This window comes from Netta rufina (assembly GCF_964035555.1).
Source record: "Netta rufina genome assembly, chromosome: 14".
In the NCBI taxonomy this organism is placed as follows: Eukaryota; Metazoa; Chordata; class Aves; order Anseriformes; family Anatidae; genus Netta; species Netta rufina.
The window spans coordinates 18,629,858-18,653,914 of NC_140137.1; the positions used below are offsets into that span (position 1 = coordinate 18,629,858).

Here is a 24,057-nt window from a genome sequence, read left to right on the forward strand (position 1 = left end):
CTACCATCAGTTTCTCAAATATTATTAAATAAAAGTTAACAAGCAGCTAACTGACAATACAACCCTGATTTTGAAGAATGATAACCCAATAAAACAGATGAAAAGAATAACTATGAGAAAAAGGGGCCTTTAAACCCCCTCTTCCCAAGAAATTCGATGCCTTTAACTGACACACACCAGTATCTTGTTTCTTAAGGCTTATGAAAAATTGTTCCGACGTTCCAAGCAAAAGAACCCTGAAACGCAGAGGAGTTCCTTCAGTATGAAGTTTGTCAAATGCTCCAGAGGAAAAATAAAATTGAAATTGCCGTGTCAATGTTACAAATGTAATTGGAAGGGAGGGAAGTTATGAGCTACAGACAAGGATTGAGTTTCAAACTAGAATCCATTTGCTAACTATTATCTGTTACAGAAAGTGCCTCTGCCTACCCAGTTCCTCCAGAATGAGAATTATTCAAACCAGGCTCGTGACCTTTTCAAAGCCCTAGGCAGTCTCCATAAAGCCTAAATTCTCATCGCGGGTATTTATAACCTGCCTCACGTTAAGAGCTCTATTTCGGTCCTCACCCATTTTCCCCAGGGATGTCTCAAAGCCATCATCAGTCTCCTGCATCACTTTAGCGCAGATGACACCCGTCTCTAACCTCTCTCGCCCTTGCTCACGTGTTGACACATTTATACCACGTTCAACAAATCCAATAGCCGGGCTTTAGCTGATGCCTGTGTCTGAGCTGGAAGCCACGCAGGATGCCTACCTAAAATGCCCTGGCTCGAAGGATGCCTCCACTCCCCTCAGCAGCCTCAGAATACTTCAAGCGGGATTTTGCTTTTGACTCCCTACACTTCTGATCACTTTGCTGTTGTAGGAAGATTAAAAAAGTACAGATAAATCAGCATCCTAAACAGTTCTCTCTTCCATACGGTTTATGTCACTAAGATCAGACAGGTAAGTAGCATGACATGCTCCTTAGGCATGAAGAGCACAGCATCGAGTACTTTATCCAAAGATGCACAGAGCAATGCTAAAATACAGGAAGATTTGAGGTGAGAGGGGGGAAGACCACACATCAGCTCCACCACAATCAATTTAGGGAATTATCTTTACTATGTTATCAATTTTGAATTAAAAACTTTCAAGAATAAAAAAATATTTCAAACATGCTCTACACCTAACGATACACTGCAGGTCATTTACACTCATCTTTCCCCTCTCACTGCTAAGCAAAAGGAAAAAAATAATAGAAACAAACAAGCAAAAAAAGTTACTTTTGTTTCCTATAATACCGGAGGGGATGAGATTGAAGGCAATGCTGTGTTTTCTTGCAGACACGTATTTAAGCTTCCTTTCGGAATGATTTGGTTGGGGACAAGGAATAATGCATAAGTGTTACTTTAAATGTAATTAAACAGTGCTAATTACAGTTATGAAAAGAACATTCCTAAATTATCCAAGGCCCTACTTCATATGAAAATAACCCATAAAGGATTGGTGACTGCAGTTCCCTCAACTACAAAAGAGTAATTTGAGGTATTTAGACCAGGAAAAGTAACCAAACTTTATCACATTGTTACATGGCACTATAATGATTCGTTATTTAATTTTTATTTAAGTTGTAAGTTGAAGTTGGGCAGCGCAAGTATATAATTTAGCAAAGCAGAAAGCAAGCTGTGCTCTTCCTTCCCCTGTTTTCATGTCCAAGCAGCACTTCCCCTTCCCCATCTGTGCCCCAGGGCCAAGGGGGACTGGGACTGGTTTGCTGGTGGCAAGGCCAGAGTCAAAAGCATCGGGTGAAACAAAAAGGTTTGGTTTCAGCATCCTTTTGCCCACCTTAGCTATTCACTAGTTGACTATAATTTTAGGTTATTTATTTGTACACGTCTGCATTTCTACTCCAACCCTTTAGCACACCAAAGCTCTGTTTTTCCCCCTGCTGCTCTCTGTTTCTGCGAGGCTGGCGCAGGAGATGAGAGCACACTGGCGAGCACACCAGCAGCCGTGGCTGCAGATGGAGCTACCCAGTGCCCGCAGGAGATGGAGCCCACCACAGAACCACTGTCCTGGAGGAAAAGCCTTTCTCTTGTCTGATGGAGGTAGCAACACTTTTTATTAATCTCAAGAAGATGTGCCTAAAATTGGGTACCAAGGTAAGTCAACTTAAAAAAAAAAAAAAAAAAAAAAACACTCCTGTCTTGCCTAGAAGTGCAGCTTGAATGCAAATAAGCAACATGCAGCTTTGAGATACAGTGAAGATTCTGAGTGACGTACAAGGTTAAGCAGAGTATCACAGCACAAAGTCCAGCTCAAGACAAATACCATGCCTCAGTTAAAGCACGTCACAACTCTCACTGTGCTTCAGCTGTACGATGCAGTCAGATTTCTGTCATATGCTCTCTGGAGCCAACACCACTGGCCTGTATTCTCTTGCTTCATACAAAAAAATCACATATGCCATTACAAACAGTCTCAAAGCAGGGGCAGAAGCTGTGTGATCTGCAGTGGTGTTTTTCAGACGAGGAACTCTGAGTAACTCCTGTTGTGTGGCTGTTTTGTATAAAGGGCCCCCGAGTTAAAACACCTAACACAAATTGTCTCAAACCAAAAAATCCAGCCAAGCAAGACTTAAAAGTCATCAAGTGCAGTATTGCATGCAGGAAAAGTGGAAGGGAATTTGAATTAAATTAGCAGAACGCTTTTTTCCACTATTCAACTTTAGAAAAAAAAAAGAAAAAGAAATAAATGGAAAATGTTACAGCAACATCAACATTCAATTAAAATAAGATCTTGAATTACTTTAAACAATAATAATAAACAATTTTATATACCTGCAAGGTGGTAAGAACATGGAGTCCTTCATGAGCACAGAACCGGACAGCAGTATATACCAGCATCTTGCAATAGTTTCTGAGCTGTAAGAAAAGGTACCAAAAATCAGTGATATCTACTTGCTCTCTTCAGCAACTTAACAACAGATTATCAAAAACATTGCTGTAGTAGAATAATGATCTGCCACCTTGTTAATTTGGTACACTGACCAAAAATTTAAGAAATTTGAAGGAACACTACCAGGAATTAACTTTTATTTTCTGAACAGATCTGCATCCAGAATGTTTCTTATTCCTTACAGTTAGATTTCTAAGTGACATAAATGTCAGTTTTTAGCAAAACAAAACTGTTAAATTTTAGTGAGAACACTTAGCTACTCTAAAAGTGTACATAAAGTACAAACACAGGAATGTTTTCATTCCATGGAAAAGTTCATTAGTGTGTCACCACAGACAGTTACTTTAAATTGACCTGTAAGGCCATGTGGATAAAGCACAAGATTCGTACATTGGGTTCCTGCTTTGCTCTCCTCCACACCTGCAGTGTGTGCCCACGCAGTGTGGACTCCTGCTGCACCCCTCGGTCCTAGATGGGGGACAGGGGACCTGCCAACCCTCACACCCCGCAGCCAGGAGCTGCAGACCCACACAGATGCTGCTGTGCTTTACTGCAGGGGATTTTGTCTCTTTATGGGGCACTGCACTGACACTTCTCAGCTACAGCCTCACACCACCTTCATTTATAGCATGCGACTCTGCACCTACATCATGACCTGGTGCTGGAAGAGGTTTATGGCACACACACCCATCATGAGAACCAGTATGTGGCATCTCTTTAACTGAGATCAGGTGTGCTGGAGGGCGTGCTTCATACTGAAAGCTAGAATTAGCTGTGAGTTGTTAAATACATCATAGCCAATGCTGAAATGTGAGGAACAAGTGTATTTGCCTCCCACCAGGCACCTAAAAGGAAGCTAAAATACTAGTTCTAGTAATTTAAACTTAAAAAACAAGGATGTTTGAGCCCCATTCCTGCTCTGCTACAGGACACTGCTAGCAAGCCATCAGGTTCGCGCTCGGCAGCCAGCGCCAGGGGAAGAGTGCCACCTACTGAGCCATCGCCACCGCTCCCACCAGCCGCCCGGGCACTTCCCGAGGCAGCACTGATTGCTTTTTTAATTATCTGGTGCGGGCACAGACACCCCTCTGCTGCCCGTGGAGCTGGGTGTTAATTTGTGGGCACCTCTCAATTGTCAGTGCCTTACTGCCATTACAATCCCCTCTTGTCAAAGCTTTTAACTGGTCTAGCCAAGCTTAAGCATTGTAAAGTCCTTTATTTACAATTACTAAGTGATATTAAAGCACGTAAAACAGTGGTTTTGCTTACACTTCTGCTGGAGAACTCCCACCAGTGACATGTACTTACCAAAAGAGAACTTGGTTGCCCTTGTACCTCTCGTAGCGGGCACTCGATGACATTATTCTGAGGAAGAAGAAATTTAATTTCAATTTTAATCCCCAAAGATCGTAAGCCATTAACGATCACATTTCAGCAGAATCACTTTAAGGCTTTCAGACCTCAAATTCAACTCTTTTTTGTTCTAAACAAAGGATGTGCTTAACCATAAAATTCAAATTATTACGGTGTTCTTCATTACCCAAACAGATAACATACAACTTGTTCTCTAAGTGCTTAAATCACTCCTACACATTGGAATTACCCATAGCAACAGAACTGAAGGAACTAAAATACTTCCAACGCACTTTTTGTGCTTTGTTGGCCTTCCATTTTTTGTTCTGAGATCATTTGAGTGTCTGCAGCATTAAAAAGCATTTGCAATCCAGTTAACACAGGGTACTTCCTACGAAGTCCTTTGCAGACATATGGCAGTAAGCCCTGCCTTCATTGTTAGCAAAGCTAATTAGTCTGGATTCGATGCCACATTGCTGCAGTGACTTAGCTCAGCAGTGGACTCGGATAATGTCCTGCCACCCTGAAGTGCAGGCTGAGGAAAACCTGAGCTGTTACCTGTGTTACACTACCTAGCTCCGTTGTACTTTACCTTAGCTGGTGTTCCCTGAAGTGTGAGAGTATGTCCAGTCCATGAAGGAAAGAGTAGATTGTATTTAAGTCCTAAAGAGAAAACACGAGAAGAAAAAAGAAAAGACGTGAGCAACTTCATTCACAGCACCTAATCACTTCTGCATTACTTTCTAAGGTCCCAAAACATGTTCCACAGCCTTACGAAACAATTCTAGAGAGGAACAAAGCCTACATCAGAAGCTAGCCTGCAACATGTGCAGGCTTGGAGAAACCTGTTCACTCTTAAGCTGCTGAAGCAAAAAAGGCAAAGTTCAGCTGATACATAAAGAGTTACCCGAAATAGATTCTGAAGCAGACTTATCAGAAACCTCTCTGAAAATGATTTATATGAATGGAGACTGCAGCAAACAACACGTAGCGTAAGCCAAACAGCACAGTCCTATTCTTCCAGGGCCAAAAATCATTGAAATATTTTAATGACTCTTCTAAATAGGGAAAAAACTGGCAATCTTGCAAAGCTACCTTGCTAATAGCAAAGAACACTGGAGAAAACCTATGCCACGTAGTCTAACTACGATTCATAGTGCAGAGAACTACAGTACCTTCTCATAATAAGAACATTAGGTGTGGACATGAAGTATTTTTCCTATCTGAGACCCAGCTGGTATCCCCATTACAAACTCTGCTCCATCCTACTGCCTTTAATTAGAAGTCAGTGTTAGAAGTGACTCCAAAATACTCTTCGGTAAAGACAGCGTGGGGTTAGATTTGTCCCCCACCTCCTACTATGAAGACTCAGCATCGATCAGAGCCACCCGATAGCAACCGTGGAAAAATACAACTTTTCTGAAGCAACAATATTAAAACTTGCAGATGATTTCACTTTAAAGATTGGACTTTATTTAGAAGTGGCAATTAGCTAGGAGAAGCAGCTGTTTAAACTTCTCACTACACAGAATTCTCTTTAGTCACAAAAATATCTGTGCTGATGGTGCAGACCACATGCTAAGAAAAAGCTCACTAGGGCTATTCATCACTTAATTTACTATCCCGAACAGGTGGGCTGTTAGCATTAAATACATGCACAACAAAATCATTATACGCCACGCAGCAGTCTCTCCAGCTTGGCCTCGGAAAACATGCTCTGAATTTTCAAGTGCTGCATTTATGCAGTGTTTACAAAAGATAAATCAATACGAATGCTAGCCCCAAAGTTTACAATAGATTTACTTTAGAAAAGTTTGTTGGCTTAATAGTCAATGTTTAGAAATATAGCGGATACAGACTGTTATACCAAGGGAAAGGTCAGATGTAATTGCAGGCCATGTAAAACCAATAAAACTGATTTTTTTCCTTTCTAAATGTCATTACCAAACCCATGAAAATTAAACAGAAGGCCTGAATGTTTCATGCTCCATCTATAAAGCATCCGTTTCACACCGCCCAGTCTCGTATTAACCCTCAGCTGTGAGTTAGGGCATACTCGATTTTCGTAGTGAAATACCCAAGAGTGCCAGCTCCGAAACAGATCCCCGAAACAGATCCCAAACACGACACTTCCTTGAGGTGAGACCCCAAACACGACGCTTCCTTGGGACGAGTCCCCAAACATGACCACCAGGGCCTGTAGGCAGCCCCGGGGCCGCTCGAGCCCCTGACAAGCTGTTGAGCAGGAGCCGCGCCGAGTTCCCTGTCAGAAAACATCCTGCACCGAGACATGGCAGAGGTATCCTCCGACCAGAGCACCCCAGTAGTTAGCAGCATCTTCTTAGTTAAAACCTGAACACAAAAAGGGGAAAGTGACCCCACAGCCAGCTTCTTCTTCTCCACCTGGGCCCTGCTCACCCGGCCGAGGATGCTCCAGCTCCCTCAGGGCCCGGCCGCGGGCAGCAGCAGGGTTATGACCAAACCACCTAAGAGGAATTTTTCACTCTTTCCTATGTGTTGTGTCTACACATGCTTGCCTACGTCTCCTCCTGAATAATTTAGCTGAGACACAGTTATAATGATGTCTTTTGAATGCGTTACATTAGCAGTCCTATTGTCATGAGTTACAGAGCATTGTAAGCGGAATAAAAGCTCCTATTCGTGTTTCACAACAAAGTTCAGGCTGCACATACAAAAACTGACCACATCCTCGAGGATTATTCCCCACACCTCCACAGAGCAGGTTAGTCCAGCACGCCCTGACCGTAGCACAAAGTGGCCTCAGCATAAAGGGATCCCTGTCTGGGAAGCATCTCTCATCTCAGGGGCATCCAGTCCACGGCAAAGATGGAAAAAAAAAACAAAATCAGCAAGGGATTTTGAAAGAGCTGTCCCCAACGTCAGCTCTGTTGGGTGCCAGCAGCACCAGACCTGCACAACTCCCCCAGGTTCTGGGTCGTCTCCGCTCCGGCAGTGTGCACCCATGCAACATGCTTTAAATGCCATACTGACATAAAGCTTTGTTCATTTGCTTGTGTTAAAAAAGATCCTTCACAGACAGCCAGGGAAGTTCTTCCTCCTCCTCGCACACCCCTGCAAAAGCTAACGAGGGAGGTTTACCCGCAGCTCCGTTTTTCCAGATGATGTGAAACTTTCACACCAGTCACACATGGGGTGGTTTCCTCCGTTGCTCCCATCTCATTTAATTATTTTCACGTCCAACAAAGGGCAACAAAGCTGGTGAAGGGTCCAGAAAACAAGTCTTATGAGGGGCGGCTGAGGGAGCTGGGGCTGTTTAGCCTGGAGAAGAGGAGGCTCAGGGCAGACCTTATCGCACTCTGCCATTACTTTGAAGGAAGCTGTAGCGAGGTGAGGATTGGGATCTTCTCCTAAGCACCAAATGATAAGATGTGGGGAAATGGCCTCAAGCTGCAGCATGGGTATTAGGAGAAATTCCCTTACTGAAAGGGTTGTGTGGTACTGGAACAGGCTGCCCAGGGGAGCGGCTGGGTCACCATCCCTGGAGGTCTTCCAGACACATGTAGACGGAGAACTTAGTAGCAAGGATTGGTGGTGGACTTCATCACTAGGTTAAAGGTTAGACTGGATGATACTTGGAGGTCTTTTCCAATCAATGTGAACACTTCTAATGACAGCCCTAGCACGGCCTTTGAGAGCCCACATGCCAGGAAGGGTTCATATCCTTGCACACCCAGCTGGACATTGCACGGGCTGCACTGCACACGAGAAATCCTCAACCACAGCCTGCAGTGCTCCTTTCACCGAATCCATCTTCACAAAGCCAAAAATAGGATTAGAACTGGTTATTTTAAACCTCTGATCTACGCTGCGGCCCTGGTTTCAAACACCAGACAAGCACACAACCACAGTACAAAGGGCAGAGATTATTTCTGCAGATATCTATCCGTTATGGAGAGAAAGTGCCATAAAAAGGATGGTACCAAAGTGCAATAAATGGGATGGGAGCAGAACTCAAAGTACTGCCGGAGAAGTTACAGGTCCATTCCATACAATCTCTTCACATCTTTCTGCTAAAACTCATCTGAAAAGCAATTATGGACAAAAAAGCTATTAACAAAAATTATTGATGCACAAATCTAGGGACCGAGGTCAAAGGGTTTTATTATTATTATTATTATTTTGTAATCTTTATTTTCAGAGCCTTTATCACCCCAAAACTAAAGCGTGGTATCTGCCTTGACATAGTACAGCCAGACGCACTCCCCAGTGTTCAGCAGACAACTACACCTTGCCTGGTGTATTTATGGAGGAGCCAGCTCATGGCTTCTGTCCACCCAGCTAAAATTACAGCTCCAGCAAGCCACGGGAAGGAGAGGAGCTGGGACATGGTCATTGCACACACAGCAGACCCACAGGACTCATCTTCCTCGCCTCCTGCTCTCAGCACCAAGCTCAGCAGCCCAGTGCCCTCGTTGGGAGCAGGACAGACGCCCACCCGCCAGACAGACGCCAGGCAAAGCACGAGGAGCAAAGCCACGAGAAGGCCCGGAGAGCCAGGAAGTGGCGAAACGACTGCTACGCCTGCAGAGCAGAGGGCACTGTGTCTTCACACCCATCACATGCGGCGTTGGGCTGCATAGGGAACAGCGAGCATCCAGGCAGGAGGGCAGAAATCAAGGGAGGGCTCTGCTGGGGGCACTGCTATCGCCCAGCTTCTGTTGGCAGCAGCTGTTATCGCCCGACACACGCATCCTCCTGGCACAAAGCTGAGCCGGCCGCTAAACCAGAGAAAAATGGGGAGATTTCAGCAGCAGCAGCATGATGTTGTGTAGATCAGCCTTCTTTTAAAGCAATTTCCTCATCCCAATGCACTGAGGGGAGCCACCTGAATACTTGCCCACTTCTTTTCCTCGCCAGATGCCTGCTCACATAATTACAAGATGCCACAACTGAACTGCGAGGGAAAATTACAGAATCACCAGCAGCATGCATCAAAAACTCATCACATGAGAGAAAACCAGGTAGCTATTACGATCACCTGCTTACCCCAGAATGCTTCTATTTGGAAGTGATTTGATACTTCAGATTTTTAGGAAGACAGTCAAAACATCAGCTTCTTAGTTGCCAAGATGCACCTCTAAAAATCAGCCAAAAAGCCTTCAAGAGACTAAAAATCACCTCAGTAGTGTTGGGGAAGTAGCAATCATCTTTAGTTCAGTTAGCAGCATTTTTATTATTATTATTATTTATTTTGTTTTAAGGACAACCAAGATCTGGGCTCTTCCAAACAAGTCCAACAGCACAGACACACCAGGTGCAGCTGGGAGCATCACGCCACGCCAGCCATACAACAGCCCGTGTGCATTTTTATGAACCCAGGAAACTTGTTGAAACATAGGTTATCAGCATCCTACAGCTAAAGTGATTTACACAGCCTTCTTTGAAGTTTATTCAAGTTAACTTAACAGTTTGATGTCTGCCCCCAACAAGGAAGGTATCCCTGCCTCTCTGCCACCCGAGCAGTCTGCATCACGTCCCTACTTCACCCTTTTCTCTCCCAGTCTTTTCCCTTTAATCCCGGGAGCAGCTTTACAGCACTTGGGATGGAAGATCCAGAGGAAGGAGGGTGGTCTCAACTACAGAGTTCTGAGCACAAAGTTTTCTGAACAAAAAAAAAAAACAGCCAGAGCAACTGTAATTTGCATGAACCACATTTATTCGCTGTAAGGCAGAAGTAAGGCTTCCAAGACAAACTCTCCTGCAGCGTTAAGAGTGGGCACTTTGGAATAAGAATAAAATTATTGCATCAAAAGTAAACATAAAAATGAAAACCTGATGCTTTAAATGATGTGACCCCAGCCAGGTGTTCTAGTAACATATGATTACATTAAAACACGAAGCAGGAAATCTGTTCTATTTCTAAGGAAAACAGAGCAAATTGTTCCAAAATGACCTCACTGTTGCGAGTTCTGATAAATCTCACGAAGAGCCATCCTCAGCAGTCACACCAAGCTATCAAGGAGCCAAGGAAGCCATAAATCCCTCCACAACCCCTCCTGCACATTACATGCTTCATGTCACTTGCAAGGGGACACCAGGACCATGCAGCACTGCTGCAGGGCCAGGGCTCAGTGATCCAGTGGATTTCTTCCAGCTCTCATGCCTGATGCTTTGATCAGCAAGTCCCAAACTGACAGCTCTCACACGCAGACCTGTCCCACAGCACAAAACCCATCCCTCCGTCCCACCGCAGCACATTCAGCTCCTGCTGCAGGAAGGCACGCTTGGCTCGCTTGTGGCTCCTGATGTCCAGTCTGGCCGAGCCACCAGGGCTCCCTGCTCACACGACAGCCCGCTTCTTGAAGCACACGGCATGGCTGATGGGGTGCTGCATCCACACCTCTTCTATACGAAAAGACAGCTGCCAGGATGCTTATTTTACATGCTTCGGAGCAAACAAAAGCATTAGTGTTTTCTGAAGGTGTTACAGATTCATTTGTATCACAGACAACATATTTAAAAAAAATAAATTTCTGCCTTTTAAAGGACAGATAAAGCATCTGGTAGCAGCTGTAAGACATTCCACTGATGTTCAAGAGAAACCCCAGGTACAACAGCTTGCAGGGCAGGAGGCTGTGTGGCTGCAAGCTGCCCCAGTCGCCCCGCTGAGCACCAAGTGCCACGGGAAAGGAGGCTGGAAGGAAATTCAACAGGATCCCAAACATACTCACTATCAGGATATGGATTTTAACACCCTCTGGAACAGCAGCTGAACGTCTCTATATTAAAATCATTATTTAAAATGCCAACATTTCAGTAAAGCAAACAGAAGTATTTCTTGGAAAAGGGACAGCAAGCTGCAAACAACTGGCTCCCCTCCAGCCTGCTCCCTTTACTTGCGTTAGTGATTCAGCAGGCTCCTTATAGGGAGGGAATGCAGCTTTTATTGGGAATGCTGTCAGCCTCAATAAAGACTCTGTCACCCATAGGGGGGCGTAGCAGAAGAGAGGAAATGTTACTCAGCACGGTTTATGGTTTTCATTGCTTCCCTTCCTGTTACTTCACCGAAGGCTGGAATCTGCGCTGTTTCCTTTATCCTCTGTTTAAGGCCAATTGTAAAAATAGTCCTCCCTCCCAAATTCTTTCCTGGTAATGTAATACTAGAAACCAAAATACAGAAACACGCCGGAGTTGTCCAGCCCACGTTCCAGATATTCAGGGACGGCTATCACAAACGCACCAACTGCAGCAACACGGCTCCAGAGCCCCGTGCCGGGCACAATCCCTCCCTGTCCCCAGCTGTGGGCTGAACAGAAGGAGACGAGATGACCCGGGAAGACTCTGCCTGCTCAGTGGCACAGACTTTTATTAGAAGTCAAGCGAAGTGCAGAAAACAGCAGCTCCAGGGGCCTTCGTTGAGAGCTGGGCTGCATACTTGGAGTTACAGCTCCCTTTAAAGTTATCTTACGTAGCTGGAGGCCTTTAAAAAAAATTTAAACACAAACATTGAGGAATTACAAGGGTGAATAGATTGTTTAATCAATAACATGAATGAAAGTGTTACCAGGAGACTTTAACACAGTGTTTTTACCATAGTGTTTTGCAGAGAATAACACCATTTAAGTAGCACCACTAAGGAACAGAGCGTAACCACGCTGTACAACTTGATATAAGAAATACCAGAAAATCAGCAACCAAAACTCACTAACAGCAAACTCCTGCATGGTCCTGGGTCACCCTCAGACTGCACCTAAATATCATTTGTATAAAGTAAACTGGCCCAGCCACTTCAGAGCCATACACTATTAATCAGGAAAAAAAAAAATAGTATATATTCTGTAAAAAAATGTTCCATACGGGAGCAAGAGGTGATGCTTTTCTGGCCTCAATTAGCAGGCTACTGACTACAGGGATTTTTTAGGCATCCTCAGTACCCAGCTGAGGAGATGTCAGCCTGGTATCTTCATACAGCAGAAAAATAACGAGGGACCTCATTTCTCTGTTGTAAATCCAGGAAGCACTTCCAGTTGACAGCATCAGTTACCAACACAGCCACAAACAGGAAACTCAAAATCTGGCTTTTGTTTCTCAGACTGTCAGAAATAACATTTTCAGGCTTGTTTTTTTTTTTTTTTTCTTCCTGCAAATGTAGCAAGTTTCTCCAAGGGGCTAAAACAGTTTATGTCTTAAACGCATTTCCTTCCAGCATGCACACATGGCTACAGGCGCAGACTTCAGAACTACATTTCACCCCCAGGAATAGAAATATCCTCAATAAAAGTTGAAAAGGCCAGATCTGGTTTGAGAACAGAGGCCCTAGACCCACTATTACAGTTTATTTATAGACTCGAAGTACCTCCATTCAACAACATATTTCCAGGAAAGAAAAAAGAAAAGAAAAAAAAAAAAAGCCAAGTACTCCTACATGAAAATAAAACAAAAAGTTTCTCTGCTCCCAATAGCTCCCACACCCAACGCAGATAAACACCCTCCACCTAAGGACCCTGGACGGTGTTGATATAAGGCTGGTAGAAAGAAAAACACTCGAAGGAATGAGGGAGGGAATTTCTCTTTCATTATTATTTTTACTGCTGTTTCATCACACTGAGTCAGCATTTCTGGAGCCCCGACTTCGCACGAGAAAAAAAACAAACAACTTCCTTTGGATTTTTCAGAGCAAATACCAAAAGGCCCCAAACTGGAGAGACGGGAACATCAAACGCCAGCGCTTCAAAGCCAGCAGCTCGCGGAGCGCTTTGAATATCTGAAGCGCGTTCAGCCCTTATCGTGGCTCAGAACAAAAGTACAGTTATGAAAAACTACCTTTAAGAAAAACATTACCATAAAGTTCCCAGACGCTCATTACTTCGGTTTTAATGCATCTTTCAGGTTTGGGTGTTGATACTACAAAACCGAGAGCAAGCTGCCTTGAGAACAGAGCTCAGAGTTCGATATGATGGGAAGCTTGGGAGATCCAGAAGCAGTCGCAATGCTCACATCTACCAAACAGCAGATTTTTTATTTATTTATTTATTTATTTTGAATAAGAGCTCAAAGACCCTAAGAGCAGCACAAAATCAGCAAGCAAACAAGGAATTTCAGGCTTCAATCAACACCTCCCTAGGTGAGCAGCTAACTACACTTCGGGATCCACAACCTCCCTGCCAGAGGGCAAGCATCCCCCAAATAACAGTGCTTGGGTTAAACCTTTTTTGCCTTAATTCCAAGGACATCAGCTCACCCGGTTCACAAAGACACCCTCTGCTCCTTTAACAGGAAGGGATAAAAAAAAGTTCCAGCACCTAAAATCTCTCCTTTCCTTTTTCTTAAAAGGAAGAAGTCAGGTAGGGATGGTCTGAACACTGAAACGCCAAGGGGAAAGTTGATTCGCACAAGAAGTTTGGCACAGTAGCCTGGGGAAGATGAAAAAGGAGATAGAGGATGAAATCCAAGGGTCGATTCCATGCTGAGGGTCCCAACGACTCGGGAATACGCCTGCATGCAGCTCGCTCCCTGGAGAATCTGGGCTCGTGCGGCACAGCGCTGCTCCTGGCTCCCTTCCTCCCAGTTGGATGGGACCTCGGCAGCAAACATCACCAGCAAATTCCCATGGCTAAGCTCTGTCCAACAGGTATCTCAAGCACATAGGAAGACTAACGGACAGAACAATATTTTACTGCTGCTCGTCTCCATTGTATTAATCCCAGGGTTTTCATACAAATGGAGAAGAACACGCCGCAGTTTTCACAATGGCACATTTATCATTTTGCAGTGTATCATTTCATATTTCTTTGCGAAAGTAAGCAAAGATCATGTCTGTCAGGAAATTAAGTCTTGCTTAATAAATAGCACTGGAGTCAAAACAAGATCTCTTACCAATAGCACAGCTTGAGCCACCCTCCCAGATGAACGGAGATGAATAAAACCCTATGAACTGTCTCAAAACAGTTCTGTGCAACAGTAAAATATTAAATTCACCACATTGCTTCTGACTAAAATATTCTGTTTTCATTCAGCAGCAGCGATAAGACACCAGCAAGTTGGAAAAAAACAGACTGAGAAGAATATAATTGCAGAATAAAATATCACATGAAAACTGAAACTCTCCTACAACCTTTTTCAATAAAGCCACTGGAGGAATAAGAAAAATGATCAACATCCAGCTCTTTTATTCCCACAATAATACTATGAGGAACAATGAAGGAATTCGTGAAGAGGACAATAGTAAGATGTTTAGCAGCAACTCCTCCTCAGTCCCGGTACAAGGCACACCAGGCAGTGCCCAACACAGCAGTCCAGGAAAGCTGCTGCAGTTCTCAGCAATCCGTCCCTTCGAGAAGCTGTAAATTACCTGAATGCAGATCCTTACGATTAAAGTCTAGTACTGCTACAACTGCAGCTTCCTCTCACTTACACAGAGTGCGAACATCCCTGGGTATGTGTCTGCATGGATTGGCACATACACACACCCCTCACCAAACCAAGGAGTGCAGTCAGTAGCTCTTGGCACCTTTGCCTGTAGAAAAAAAAATAAAAATCCACCAGACTTCCCCAGCTGCTACACAAGTCACTGCAGCAAAACTCTCAAAACTGGCTCTGAGACACTGCTGCAGGATCTGCTCTTGTGGTTCTCAGCAATGCCGGTGTCAGAAACCACAAAGAAAAGCTTACGGATCCAAACTGAGGTGATAATCACGTATCTACATCAGGTTTGAAGTTTGAAACCAAATGAATACAACTATCTGAGGTACAGGTATCTTCCTGGTAATTACAATTGATCATTTATGCATACAAAGTGAATAGCTATGGAGCTATAATAAACCCACCTCTAGTATCACCTCAAAACCCACCTTTGGATACACCTCAGTGTCTCAACACAGTGCTACAAAGATGCCCCGTTTGCAAAACTGCCATTATTCACTAAAGATTAAGAAATACCCAACACTAGCTTACTTTGAGCACCAAGCAGGTTTCTAAGCAGCAGCGCAGTGCATTAATTTCGGACTCAGACCTTTGACTCATCAGCTCACACTGGAGAAGTTTGGTGCAGGGCGATGAAAAGCAAAGCTGGAAGCAGCAGCTGAGAGATTACGACACGGTGATAACTCAACAGTCATGCTCGTGACAGCAGACAGGGAGAACACACTCTAGCTCCTGCTTTCCCTCTCACCTCCAAACGAAACAGAAGGACCCCATCCTGCAGTCCACACATTTTATATACTCAATCCTACTGAAGGTCAGACACGGGTTTTCTTGGGGAGCAGTTCATTACAAGTCCCTTGCTCGAGCAGCTGGCCCACAGCAGCCCTTTCATGCCCACCAGGATGAACAACAAACCCATCACCTGCAGCGCTCCACTTGGTCACACAAGCACTCATAGCTGCAAAGTGCTTGACTAGAGGAAAAAAAAAAATGAAATCAAAGCAGCATTACTGGTCACAGCACTAAACGCTGAACTCTGTCACCTCCACATCCCACACAGCCACAGCCGGAGCATGTGCGAGACCCAAGCGAGGCAGAGGGGAAGCTTTCAGCTGTTAAGGACATGGTTGTGACCAGCTGTGGTTGTGCAGCACCACAGTGCCCGAGCTGTTTGCTGTAGGTCTGCTGCACTCCGCAATCCCCCTCTAGCCAATGCATACAGGGGAAAAAAAAAAAAAAAAGAAAACAACACAGCTCTGCTGAGCTGTGAGCTCCACCCATGAGAGCAGCCCCATGGCACAGGAGACAGCCTGCCGGGAGGCTAGCACAGACACGCCAGCTCCAAAATGTTCCCCAGCGATCACAGCAGCTGGACCGTGCCCCTGAACGTCCGTACAGAGATCACCCATCGATTAGCAAGGGCCATTTGTGCCTTTAATTCAGGTGCACACCTTCCTGAATCAAGGACTCAACGAGGCTTCTAAAAATTCACAGCACAAAGATGCAGAAATCCGAGCAGCCTCCCTCTCCTTGGGCAGTGCTCGCTGACATAATGCTGTCTTGTATAAAGGAAAAAGAAGTTACAGACAGACAGCCAAGTTCCACAACTGAGGTTTTCTGGGCAGATGGTGTTATGTACTTACACTGTTGCTTCTGTCTCAGAAGCCTTAATTTTATAGGTAGAGCAGTGATCCAAAAACATATCTTTTCCTACAGCTTAAAGCTTTAGCTTGTATGTTTATGCTGTGGTTTTTTGTTTGTTTGTTTGTTTTTTTTAAGTTTTGTTTGTTTGTTTTGTTATTAAGGCTAGAAAAATGCAATTAAAAATCCTGTTTTAGGGTGGCAAGGCACAATGCAATTAATTCACAGGACAGCAGAGCACAGGGAAATCTCACACTCAAAAGGTTCAGGTAGCAGGGAGACATAAGAGTGTGTTCTTCCAAAATCCTGATACAGCTGGATGAGGAATAGAGATTTAAAAATAATAATTACTGACCTAAGTCTCAGAGACAAAATAATTATTGGCCAAGTACTTGATATTACAGTGACACATACTACTAAGAAAACACCGAAGTGTGATAATTTAGCTGTCTGAATGTTCCTATCTTGAAAAAAATGCTTCCCTGCAGCTCTTACTTTGTTAATAAGCCCCCTACACCTTACAGCACCTGAAAATTCAGACTCTAAGCTCATACCAAAGCCTTGGCTATGGCAGAGATCTCTCGCATGAGATTGCCCCAGGAATAACTAAACAAATAGAGTCAAGATTTCAGAGTACAGTTGAAATGGTATTTACAGGTCACTGTCATGCTAAAGGGCAAGCCTACTGAGCCCACCTCAGCTCACTCCCGTTGTATTTCCCTATTTCCTCCTTCAGAGCAGCAGTCAGTGACCCGGTTTACTTTGGTAAGTGGGCAGAAAACCCACCCACCAGGACAGCAAGCAGCTTTCAGTCATGTTAGCCAGCAAACCTGGGCTGCCAAAGGTTCAAATTTAGGAGTGTGGGGCAGATGAGGAGCATCTTTCAGCACCAGACCATCACGTACATCAGTTCAGCAGCCTGAAGGCTCCACCAGCCACCTTGTGAGCCACACGTAGCGTTATGCTATCTACAGACGGGTTTGCTGAAGGAAACATGACTGCCCGACACAAATGGAAGCAGCGAGTTTACTGGACAGGAGGTCAGTAATCTAACCTAGGGCTGCCAGCTTCCTTCCTACTTCAAATGGGAAACAGGAACAGAAAGTCCTTCTGCAACAAGTTGGAAAAACCACTTCTACTTCGCCAAATCACGGCAGCCTATCGCTAGGCTGGATGATGATGCACAGAACCCTGAAAATAACCCAGTAAATACCATCCCCAGATAACCCACAGTATCGAGCAGCCATGGACAAGCACAGCCCTTTGTGACAAGAGCATAAAAATCCTCCCAGAGTCAACGTTCAGCAGCCAAAGCAATCCCAAGACCTTTTAAACACATGTTACAAAGGCAGACCTCTCTCCAGCTCTCGTAAATGCAAATTATGAAGGTGAAAAGTATCATGACAGCTCTGGAACTCTTTCTTGGTAGAAATCTCACCAAAAAGCCAATTTCTGCGGGCAACACAACACACACAATGCAAGAACTCTTTCTCTTCAGACCAAAAGGAGCAATGTTTGAGGCTCAGTATTCATAAGCCTTTGAAGAAGTGGATTGTTTAGGTGTCAACACTTTAATAGGGCACAAAAAGATTGTAAAAAAGAGAATCCCTTCACTATGGTGTTTTTTTCCCTATTCTGCGAGAATTTTCTAGACACTCTTGACAAGCTAAAAGATAACTAATAATTAGCAGAGCTCAGGAACCTAGGGAAACCAGATGCAGAACACTAAACAATTTCTGCATGCTTCCCTGAATTAAGGGTATTTCCAGAATACTGTATTGAAATCATCAAAAGGGGAAGAAGGGTGTATCAGTTTCTTTAAACAAAAGGAAAACCCTCTATATTTTAAGCCTGAGGTCATTGGAACAAGAAGACCTCCTCATTTTAGAAAATAGTTTCTCTGGCAACAATAGCATTAGCAAAACACTGTTATGGCAACGACCAGCCCCTTACAAGAAAGGACATCAGCATTCCTGACATCCTTTATAGATCAGTTCTTTAATATACTTCCCAATGAAAACAAATTTTTGCACGTGCTTTAGAGGGTGGGAAGAGAAACCCTGCAGAAACCCTGCAAACTGGAAGTTTACCCAGAGTGTATGGCCCAAGAGAGCATTCAGCTTCTTTGCCATTGACAAGACCACCACGAGCCACCTCTAAATGCCAAGAGACACGTTTCCACCTGGGCATTACCAGCTCTTTGCACTCTGGGTGAGTACAAACCCACTTGCACACAGTTTAATTAGCTGGCACTATGAGCATCATCTGTGCTGGAAACAGCAGCACCCATAGCTGCTTGGATGACTGCCTGAAGATATTTGGCTCCTCTCCTTCCCCTCCTCAAAAAAAGTGCCTGGGCACAAGTGGGCTAAGCCTGGGCACTTCCACTCCAACATCCTCCAAGAGCACACATCCAAGTCCTTTAAGACAGATTATCATCATCTCATTCTGTATTTGTGCTACAGACACCCAGATGTCCTTATGAGAATTAGTTTTGTCAAAATCTCTTATATATAAGTATTATGGAAAGGCTCCTCTGTAAAGCCTACACAAAGTAAGTTTTGGTATACTACTTGAAGAGATTGTTTTTAAAAAGATAATTATATTTTTTTATGACGGCTTGCATTTAGTATGGTATTTTAGGGCTTTAATACTGTCTCTACAAGGAATTAAACACCTACACATCTTGACTGCTCGCCCTCCACCCTTTGCATTTTTAGAGAACAAAAGCAGAACAAAAATGTATTTTTCTTCCATTTGGCAACTTCTCTGAATGCCAACAGTACTTGCAGTTCTCTCCCACCTCCTTCCACACCCTTTTCTCGCCCTTCCTTACTATTCTAGCATCTCCAAGGAGTTCCTACTGCAAGGTTAATCATGAGGCACTGGGCTTGTCTTAAAAGACAAAAGCTCAGATTAACAATTTTGTAAAACACACCCTACTCCAAAGTCCGTAAAATTCATTGTTTGAATTCAGATAATACAATAGAAAATATTTTTATTTTTCTTTTCAGAAAAATGTTACAGTACGCATTCAAATTTAAATCCATCACCGACAGCTTTTTGTGGAATTATTACTCTGCAGCTGTAACCAAGTACATGACCCCACAGCATGGGGAAAGATAGGCATTAAAGGAAATAAGTTCGAGAAAGAATTCCAGGACTGCATGATAATTTCTGGTTTCGCTCCCAGAGCTGTCATAGCTGCCATTAGAAATGAAAAACCAGTTTTTCAGGAGCAGTGACTGGAAGCAAGGATAGGAAAAGTAATCTCAGGGCAACGCCACTTCCAGTGCTCCCTGGGAAACCGAGCCACCCTGATGCACTCTAGCTTCATTTGCTCCTTTAGCAATGCTTAAGGTTTGGATCATGTAAAAGTCGTTTTACCTTCTGAAAAGAGCCAAACAGAGCATCCTGCTGGGAATTTACAGGCACCAGGTTAGCTGGTCACCAGCCTGGCCTCAGATAAGCAGCCAGAGCCGTGCCGCTGCCCACTCACCAGCAAAAGAGCCCCATCACCACAAGTCTTCAGACAGCAAAATTCAGAAAGTGGGACCCGTTTTCACCCTCCTACAAGCTCAGTTTACAGCCATCCCATCATCATAGCTTAGAGAAACAGGCCTTGTAATATTTTAATCAATAATGACTTCTGACCTAGCCTGCAAAATCACATCTGTTGAGCCCCCCAATCCCTGCTTGCTGGGAAGATGATCACAAAAGCAAGCTGCTGTCCTCTCTGTTCTTCACAGTCAGGAATTCTGGGATCCAAATTGTCGCTTTGGCCAACAGCTTGAAAAAGATCCACAAATATTCTCTGCGTGAGCTTCCAGCACGCTCCGACAATCACGCAGTGCAAACAGCGAGGTTCTGTTTTACAGTAACCTCCCAGCCACAAAGGCCGTGCTGACAACTACACCGTGAGGCCAGAAAACCCCAGAACCACTGAGAGGGCTTTCCAAAGCCAGCTTCTTGGAACAAAAAATAAACAAAAAATCAGAGGGATGTGCATCAGAACAGAGGGTGGAGGGAAGAGGAGTGAAGGACGAGAGGGAAGGCTTAGTGCTCCGCAAGTCGTTTCACAGGAAGAGTGAGAGCTTGATGTATTCTGGAGATACTTAATTAAGTATTCTTACCAACACCCACACCAGTTTCTCAAATTCCTTTAACCAACAACCAGCACTGAATCAACAGGCACAATGCTAATGAAACGGAGCTGAAGTATCTCCCTGCGTTAGGATGGTAACAGAATGTAAGGCTTAAAAAACAAGGCAACAACAACAACAAGATCAAATCACATGCGGTATAGGACTTTCAGACAAATCTGTCCCTACAGGTGCCAGACACGGGCACGTTAAGGCTTGATACAAGGCACTCAGGAGCATTGCTGCTAGGCAGAGGCAGGTTTCCGCAGCCGGCCCTGCAGAGCTCGGCAAGGCCCCTGAGGGCCAGAGCATGGCCCAGGCCCACAGCCACCATCCCTCCTCCCACCACACAGTCACACCTGCTGCAAGAGCACCCTAAAAAATAACTTCCTTTAAAATCCTTGCTTTATAGCCATATTCCTGAAAAGGTACCTAAAAGCCATACACAGGGCGTGTGATAGGTACCTGTCTGTATGTACGTGGCACAGTTGCACAAAGTCACCGATTACAAAGCCGGAGCGTTTCCCTTCCTGCTTTTGTTGTGGCCATGCATCCTCCAAATGAATCCCAACAAGCAGGAGCATGGGAAGGTGAGGCCGTAGCCAGTCATGTTTTTGCATAACTACACATAAGACAAGTAACTGTGTTCTCGTTACACTTGACCAGGACATTCAGACTCCACGATTCCTTCACGTTTGGGACACGAGGGGTGCTGGAAGCCACAAGCCCAGCTGGCAAGGAGCAGCCTGCGCTCTCTGGCCTTACCAACACCACTGCTCAGCCCCGTGGCTCCACCTCAGGCATAGAGCTGAGCCGAGACACAAGCCAACGCTGGAAGACACCCTTTCACTGGTACCAGGACCACACTCTTACTCAGCAGCTCATTTCCACAAATGGGAGCTGGAAATTACGTCCAGGAGACGAACAAGGACAGCGAGGAGGCTTTTCACCTTGTCATGTGTCACTCCCTGACTCACCAAGCACAAACCCTGAATATTCTGCAAACAATGCCAACACTCATCAGCCATTGTCCGCAGAGTAATTAGGGCGCTGCAATTTGATCTCCCCTTGAACGCACACATGCTCCCTCCAGCAGAACTTCCCATTCCATGCAGGAATTCGCATGAGTCACGGCACACGGGCAGCAGTCGGGAACCCGGCGCTCAGCAGCAAACCCAACTGGTTCTGGCTGACCACGGAGCAGGCTGAAACGGGTTGGAAGGAAGCGCCAGGGAGCTGACTTCGGCTAAATAACCCTTCAAATTCTGCACGCAAAACCCGAACACATCGCCCAACACGGAAGCAACATCTGCATCCTTCCACTCTTACCAGGCCAGAGGTGGAGATGCTGTGGATTGGAAAAAGCAGCGGTTACAAACCAGGGAGATCCGTGCACAAGGACAGGGCTCAACAATAGCAAAAGGCCCTGCTCAGCAGGGAAGGGGGCACCACGCAGCCCTTCAACGTACAGGAAGGAAACTCTTTGGAAATCAGCATGACCGCAGTCAGGGCCGATGCGTCACACCACGCCGACAGCCGCGGCACTTCCAGGAGCACACCGACGGCCACAAACCCCACGTAAGCACCCAAGAGCTGAGAACTCCCCGACAGGGCCTCCTGCCAGGTCCCAGCCTCCGACGGGAGGACACAAGAGCGTTCCCAGGTTATTCATCACCCAAGGTGGTGCTGATAAAGTGTTCAGGTGAATCTACTTTTTCAAGTTTTTATTACAGGTTTACCTTCTCTAGCATTGCACCCAGCCTGAGACATGAAAATAAAAACAGGCAGTTCTGTTCTGGATAACACTCTTCCCCCCCACACACTTTTTAAAGCAAAACTTTTTAAACTTTTTTAAAACTTTTGGTTCATAAAATTGTAAAATTGTTGTGAAAATAACTAATCAAGAACTCACACACCGGCTTCAGGGCAGTTTACAAAGTTTCCATCCGAGTTTATTCCTTTCACTCCTGCCCTAGTATTCTTTACCAGGACAGTTTTCTACACCCTCACCCACATTATGGGTTAATATGGAAACTGACGCCAAACACGAGAAATTCACCACCCAACAAACCTTCCCATTACTTACTCCTTTAATATTAAATTCTTTGAACAAGGGAACTTTGTTGGACAGAGTCTAAATTTAAGCAGCATCTATTCATTAATGCCATAATGACACTTCAGTAAAGCCACTGAATGTACTCAGCCCTAAAACAGAACCCTGAAAACTGATTTATTCGGCTGGAACCTCAAACCTAAATTTGACCCAACTCAACAGGCCTTAACTGTTAAGAAAGCTGGAAGAAATATTTATTTCTGCAAAGCAGTAGTGCAGTTCTGCACAGGTACTGCCGACAGACAGCATCTGCACAGCTCCCAAACAAGGAGCCCTCCTCTGCAAACATCGACGCCACTTAGTCCAAAACTCACAATAGCACGATTTGTGTCTGAGACAAATAATCAAAAGACTAATATGAGCAATGTTTCAGTCTTGCTGCTGAACAAGCAACAAAAATAAGCTCCAAAAATTGTCAGAAATAAACAAAAACCCTAAGAGACATTCAACCTCTTACAGCTGAGTATTTACACACATTGACATTTGGTTAAAAACTGGTAGATGCTCCAATATTGTACTTTGGTTCACTTGAAACAACAGATGGATTTTATTTAAGTGCAACTAATTTAGGGCTGATTTCAGCTTCAGAAAGTGTGTTGTACTTCAAGTTCCAACTAGTGATAATCTGAATTATTTGGGTATTGAAACATATGCCAGATTGAGAAGCACTTCTGGCCAAGAAGCAGACAAACCAACTGTACGTCCCAAGCGAGGAAAACAACAGAAGAAACACAGAATTCCCCTAATTTTAAGTAACACTTTGCTTCCCATTCTGGTGAATTCCGAGGCAGTCCTACGCTCAGCCACAACAGATTAACAATGCAGGGTTAGTTTTAATTATCCACAAGAGAGATTTGTCCTTGCCAGGCCCAGGAAGGGGGACACCACACATCACCTGCACGTCTGACCACTGGCATAGCTGCATCAGCTGGTCTCTGTGGGAATTTTTGGAATAAAGGGCTGAGAAGGGTCCATCAGAGAGCATCACTCTTGATCAACTCTGATGTCAAGGTGCAACTTCCTAACACATGGAGCTGGTGGCAAAGACCCAGGTCTCTCAAAGCTCCAAGGCAAAGTTACCAGGCTATGCAGTCTGCAGGACTGTCAGTGCTGCATTTAGCATGAGCTTAAGTGTTTGTTTAATGAGCAGCCTGGAAAAAAACCTGCATTTTTGTTTTACTTCCAGCTGAAAGCTACGCAGCAAGGAAGTGAAGGAGGAAGAGAGGTTTATTGCCATTTCATTAAAGTAATAAAGAACTTATACAAAGGAATAAAGGACCTGCTTCATGAGCTAGGAAACTGCACTCTTCTGGTGAGGAAAACTCAGTCTTAAGATCCATCTGCCGCCAACGTGATATCCAGTGTCACCTCTCACGTATTTGAAGTTCAGAACGGTCTTAAGTGACATAAAACCAAAGAAAAATCTGATGTCACCTAGGCAGAGCCCAGGGCTGGGGCAAAGC

General features: G+C 44.6%; 1 protein-coding gene across 5 annotated transcripts in view; it reads right to left on the reverse strand.

Moving 5' to 3' along the window:
• RAPGEF6 (Rap guanine nucleotide exchange factor 6) overlaps window positions 1-24,057 on the reverse strand; it is a 122,827-nt gene that overhangs the window by 93,927 nt on the left and 4,843 nt on the right. For all 5 annotated transcript variants that reach the window (XM_084295344.1, XM_084295341.1, XM_084295342.1 and 2 more), the window contains exons 2-4: window positions 4,887-4,957; window positions 4,250-4,306; window positions 2,824-2,907 (exon numbers count right to left, since the gene is read on the reverse strand). In XM_084295344.1, the coding sequence (XP_084151470.1) occupies window positions 2,824-2,907; window positions 4,250-4,306; window positions 4,887-4,957 (212 nt within the window). The remainder of the gene's footprint in view (window positions 1-2,823; window positions 2,908-4,249; window positions 4,307-4,886; window positions 4,958-24,057) is intronic.